Source organism: Chelonia mydas, chromosome 1 (genome assembly GCF_015237465.2).
Source record: "Chelonia mydas isolate rCheMyd1 chromosome 1, rCheMyd1.pri.v2, whole genome shotgun sequence".
Taxonomy (NCBI): Eukaryota; Metazoa; Chordata; order Testudines; family Cheloniidae; genus Chelonia; species Chelonia mydas.
In genome coordinates, this window is record NC_057849.1 from 309,585,111 (window position 1) to 309,591,110 (window position 6,000).

The 6,000-nt window shown below is 37.6% G+C and overlaps 1 protein-coding gene across 6 annotated transcripts in view; it reads left to right on the plus strand.

Annotated features, from left to right (window-relative positions):
- The window catches only part of MAPK11 (mitogen-activated protein kinase 11), a 48,901-nt gene extending 43,109 nt beyond the window's left edge, over positions 1 to 5,792 (plus strand). For all 6 annotated transcript variants that reach the window (XM_037889001.2, XM_037889003.2, XM_037889005.2 and 3 more), the window contains one exon: positions 5,111 to 5,792. In XM_037889001.2, coding sequence (XP_037744929.1) covers positions 5,111 to 5,184 — 74 coding nt within the window. In that variant the 3' untranslated portion in view covers positions 5,185 to 5,792. The remainder of the gene's footprint in view (positions 1 to 5,110) is intronic.
- Positions 5,793 to 6,000: the final 208 nt, after the last annotated feature.

Sequence of the window (6,000 nt, forward strand, 5' to 3'; positions counted from 1 at the left end):
AAGTGCAGTGGGCATGTGCTTTTGTTAAACCATGTTTTCCTTGATGAGGGTAGAAGGGTGTCCATTGAAATGTTGATTTACTACCTAAACGAAAAAGACAGGGACAGGGTTTTTAAAATTTTTCACACAGCTGCTCAGCTCAGTTTGTGAATCTAGTTTCCTATCAGTTTGTAAGATTTTTATGCATGTCTCTCCTCTAGCTTTTATGGAAATAACTCTTGTCCCCATCAATGGAAGAAGTATACTGTATTAAAGAATCTAATGTGTGCGAGACATTTCTATTCCATTTCTGAGGAATTTCATGGGAAAATTCAAACAACTAGGGGAAGAACGCGCATTGTTCCTTTTTTAGTCTGTTGTTAAAAATATATTTTAATCTGAATTTTTTTTATTGGTTTGTAAGGAAAAAACTACATTCGATTTAAGCACATTCACAGAGTAGTACAGTGTACTTCATTTAGTTTTGGGACATTGAAAGGGAGATGTGGGAGGTATAACAAAATACCGTCCCTTGTTGGTTGTGAATGGTCTCAGGAATAAATGAAACCGCTAATCTCACATTTTGTAAAAAGTTCTATGAAGGATCTGTTTTCTGAGACATGAATCCTGCAACATGTAAAAACAGCATGTTGCTTTAACATCTGTGTAGTAATACATTTTGAACATTCTTTTTTGCATGCACATATTAGAATCAAAAGCCTTAAATACTGAATTATTTACCTTTCATCACTTGATTGCAGGAGTTACAGTGGAATGGGGTGGTATTTTTATATATCAAACTTTTTACATGCTTTTACTCATAATATCTGTTTGCCCTAAATCTTTAGTGCCTATGTGTATTTTGCTGAGGTTTTTTTATGTCTGACATTTTTCATATTTTGGTATTTATATCCCATGTGAGCAGTAATAAAGGACAGATTAGCAAACACAGAATTTACTATATTCCCTAACCGAAAGCATTGGTAAGGTAGAGTTAAGGCTGTAAATCAGCCATTAATTGATGATGTTTTAATAATACGGTGATTTCAAATCAGGGGTATTTGGGGGTGGGTTAAAAGTCTGGAATTTCAAATGTTTTAGTTATTGAAAAACAAAATAAAAAAATCCATCACCTAACTGCCAGAAAGAATACTCCTGTTGAGGTACCCAAAACAACCTTAACTCTGCCTGCTTATCCTACTTCTCCTGCCAGTGAGAGAACCCCACTAGCTGCAACAATAATGAAATTAAGAGCCTGATCCTCTTTTTACTTATATCAACCAGTGAAAATCAAGAGTAACTCAACTGAAGTCAGTGAAATAACACCTGTGTTAAGACAGCTAGGCTTGGTCATTCCTGTTTCCCATATGAATTATTCTTAGAACTGGTAGAAACATTTTGAATTTCACAACTTTTTGACAAAAGAGAAATTTGTCTGAGAAAATCCTTTTATCTGCAAGCAGCTCCAATTATTATGCAATGGTATTTCAGTTTTGGGTGATACAACCCACGGCTACCCTTCTAACCTAGATCAGGGATGGCATCTCAGATGTGCTTTGGCAATACATGAAGGGTCGTATGGTTTTTGGTCAATATGTTCAGGATCAGGCAGTCCAAAGAGATTTTGAGAGGATGTACAAAAAGTACCCTAGGAGTTCTTGTTCCCCAAAATTCACACGATCCTCCCTCTTAACACTTGTCTCCCTACTGCCACCTCCCAGCCCAGTTCAGTCAGCTCTTTTCCCCCAAGAGGCTAAAGCTTTTCAGCCAAAATTTGTGACCAGACTGGAACAAAAATATTGTACTTTGCTTAACAACATGTTAGTAACTTTAGAAGAACTGACATTTAACGATTCCACTTTTGAAGTGTACACCGCCTTAATATTCATCAATTCATATAGAGATTCTTTGAGCTAGTTTATTGCCCCGGGGGGGGGGGGGGATTATTCCATTGCTTTGATACATACTATAAAAATCTGAGGAATAGTCTTCAAAGAAAACGTAATCAGCAATGACAGAATATCGCCAGGTGCTTAGGTGTCTGGCTTCCTTTGTTCAACTCTCAGGTGAGAGATTCTCTGGTGGATAAGCCTGAGCTTATGTGTAATTTTATTTAATGAAAGCCATCTTGATAGTAGAAAAGTCCTACTATCTCCATGTAGTCAATAGAGCAGGACATGTGAAATGGATGACAATAGAATAATCCTTCTAGGAAGACCAACAAAACAAATAAGAACATTCCAGTCAAAATGTTTGAATTTGGGTGCTTAAAGTTAAGTCCATATTTATTCACCTGAATGAAGGTGGCCTGATTTTCAAAGGTGCTGAGTGTCGTCACCATCCATCAACACCAGTGCCAGTTCAGCAGCTCTGCAAATCAGATTAGTCTTTCTTTTAGGTGCCTTAATAGGTAGTTAATCAGGTGGCTGACTTTCAAAATATGGTTTTTAAGTTTATAGTGACTCAACTCTCAGCAGGCAACTGCAACTCATATTCAAGTAGAGTCAGGTTTGTTTGAGTCAGCATTTCGCTGTGTAGTAGAAAACTGATTTTCACCCAAACAATATACCAAGGGAAACAGGGTTGCTTTTTCTTCTTTTGATTCAATTCTGTAAAGTTAAGTCTATTTTTATTTTATATTATGAATAATAATTAATAAAAGGAAACACGTAGCATTAATTCAAGTGCTTACCCAATTATCTTTATACAAACAGTCTAAAGTGTTAACACTTCTTGAGAGAAAACCGAATAAACCAATTCTGGATTCCTAGATCAAATTGTTTTTGAAAGATGTGGCAAAAAAAAAGGGGCAAAGATAGATTTCAAAAAAAGTGCACTGTACTGATTTTCCAGCCTGTTTCAAGAATGCCCTGTCTGATTTCCTCGAAACATTCCAGGATGGATTTTCCTTGGCACAGGGTAACACAAGAAAACTTTCAGATTAATAGATATAGGCTAGATGAAAGTAGAGGAGTGATCATAACTGGGACTTTAATAGAAACCAATCAAATAATGTTAACTGCAGACAGACTATGTCCTCTCATTAATCCATACAAACTCCAGGCTCATGTACATCTCCACACTGACAGCATTTTATGATGGAAACAAATAATCTCTCTTTCCATGAATGATATGATCCTGAATATTTCCTGCAAGCAGAAATTTCTACAAGTTTTATTACGACAATTAATATTATTTATTACTGCTTCTCAAGCACAGTAAGTGCTACATCGAAATAGGGAGACCCTGAAGGCCTCATTTACATAAAGGATTACTCCGAGTTGTTAATGGAATATTGGCCTAATTCCAAAAGAAATTGATAGCACATTTCTCCCTATTTTTTATCCTTCAAACTTAAGTCCCTAAGGGGTTGATGCTGAGCAGAGAACCGAGCACCTGAAGTTAATGGGGGTTACAAGTGCTTGGCATCTCTCAGGGTATGTCCTAAGAGTTTCCTAAGTCTCCATGACATATTGCTGAGGTTTGCAGCCAGGAAATTCCTGGCTGTTTAATCAGTTAGAAAATATCTCAGAATGCAACGGCTCGGAACACCCCATTTGGAGCTGAATGCATTATGCAGTACGCTTCCTTAGCTGCTGCAGCACTTCCACTCATTTTGGCACAACATCTGCAGTAGTACTCTCAGTAGAATAGATGGCGTGAGAATAGAATAAGCAGTTTAATAACTGCAAAAGCATAGCATACACAGCCTCCAGTATTCATTTCTAATACCGTCTCCGACACCAGCTTTTGAAGAAATTAAGGCCTGGACCCTGGGTTGCATCTGAGCAAGGCTCAGTGGCTCAAGGCTGCTCTTTTTTATACCAGGCTGTCTTAGGCTCAGAGGGGCCATTCTAGGAGCTCGGGATCAATCACTGGGTCACAGAGACAACCCAACTGTTCCCGCCTGTATCCCAGACATGGGGGATTGTGCAGAGTAACACAACTCAGGGATTCCTTTCAACTGGGGGAATCCTCTGATAGTCAGTAAAGCAGTCATCATGACTGCTTTGCACCACCTGAGCAGTGCAAAGCAGCTACTGCAGGGGCCAGGATCTGGCTCTAAGACGTTACCTAACATTTAAAGACTATTTTAAAGAAATGACATTCATGCTTACTGCGTACGTGCATGCTCTCTCTCTCTCTCTCACTGCCCCAGTACATGGATCTTTTTACTAAACCAGTTCACATGAGCAGGTTGATCAGCTCTAAACACTGGCCAGTGATCAAAGGCTTGTTCCTGTGCCAGAGTGAAATATGTCATTTACTTCAGTGTGGAGAAGATCAGGCCCTTAAAGTCTCTTTCCAGTTTGAGAAAAAGGTGCATTTAACAAAAAGGAGCCATAATTGTGATTTTTTTTTTTCTGTCAGTTAAAAGATGTAACTTGCTCCTCGCTGAAGGGAAATTGCTGTCATCGTGGAGAGAAGAGGGGCTGGGCAAGAAGGCAGGGCAAAATGACACTGCATTTTGGGCAAGTCTTGGTGTAAGCAGGCTTGAGAGCCAACATGCTGTACAGCAAACGAATATCCTATAAGAAAACCTTAAATCTACATACATTACAGCACTACCCTCAAAGGACAAAGTGTAACTGCAGAGGTTCAAGTGTTTAATTTATGTTTGAATACAATGGATTGAGAAATGGAGGAAGAACACTTTTCTGCAGCTAAAGAAATGTGATGGCAACATGTACATTAAAATAAACATGTTTAGGCTTTTCTAAAGGTTGCATGTTATATTATATTTTGTCTTTCATTAAGCCATTCTGGCAGCTCTTTGACAGAATACTCTGCATTTCCTTTTCAGGGCTAGTGTGTTTTTGCAGTCAACTGCTGGACACAAATACGTTATAAAATAATATCTTAGAGCATGATCCACAGTCTATTGAAGCCAGTGGAAAGACTCCCACTGACTTCAGCAGGCTTTTGATTAAGTTCGTAGTAAGGTTAGAAATACAAATAATTTCATTGTACCTGTGTTCTGTTTTGCCTTGAATATTTTCTTTTTAAATCAATACCCGTATGATGCTTGTCAGCTACTTTAGGCTAAAGGTCTACATGCAGTCACTACTTAAATGCTATGTGTTTCAGATTCAGATAGTTCACACCTATTTTTCTTTTTTGTCCCCTCCAGAGATTACATATGAAGAAATGATTAGCTTTAAACCACCTGATTTAAAAATGGATAGCCTGGAAATAGAACAGTAAATACAACCAGCTGTGTTTTGCCTTGCTGCACTATCAAGACTGTTGAAAACATAGCATTACAATTTAACCTATATTCCCAAGAGTAGATTTTACTATCCAAAGATGTTGGAGAAGGAATGGAAGAGCAGGTAAATGATACTGAAGCCAGATGGTTTTTGCCTTGTACTATGAATGTAATCACAGAACATAAAAGGTGATAAAGAACTGCTTCATTCTGACAAAATGATGCACTGAGTTCTGCTTTCCTGGAGTTTTCTGCATGTTTCATTTTATCAGTTGTAATGCCAAAAATGAAGGTAACTTTTTTTTATTATTTTGAATAAACTTTTTTTGAAATTGTACATTTAAAGCATGAATGTGTGCAAACATGAAAGTAGACGTCCATACACGCAACCAGTTGTTTCCTGGCATTACCCTAATTTTATCTGTTTTTCGTTTTTTATTTATAGCTAGTGCCTTTAAGAAAAAGAGGGCATGGTAGTGAGTTAGACATAATATGCAAATGTAGTCATATCTGTGGTGGTCTTATAAACATACTGGCTGTGTCTTGAGTGGTTTAACACCAGTTGGAAATCAATGAATAAAGCTTTGTCATGTTGCCATTTAAAGTGTCTGTTCTCATTATTTTCCATATAGTCTTTAAAACTGCAGAGGATAAGTTTTTGAGAGACAGTGTTTCTGTGTGATGCTACTACGGATTGTGTTATCAGCAAAGAGTTAGTGAATTTGCACAGATTACAAGAATTCACACCACAGACACTTTGTGGAATTTCTCTTGTTTTCCAGAAATCTCACCAAAGATACCACAGATTGTAA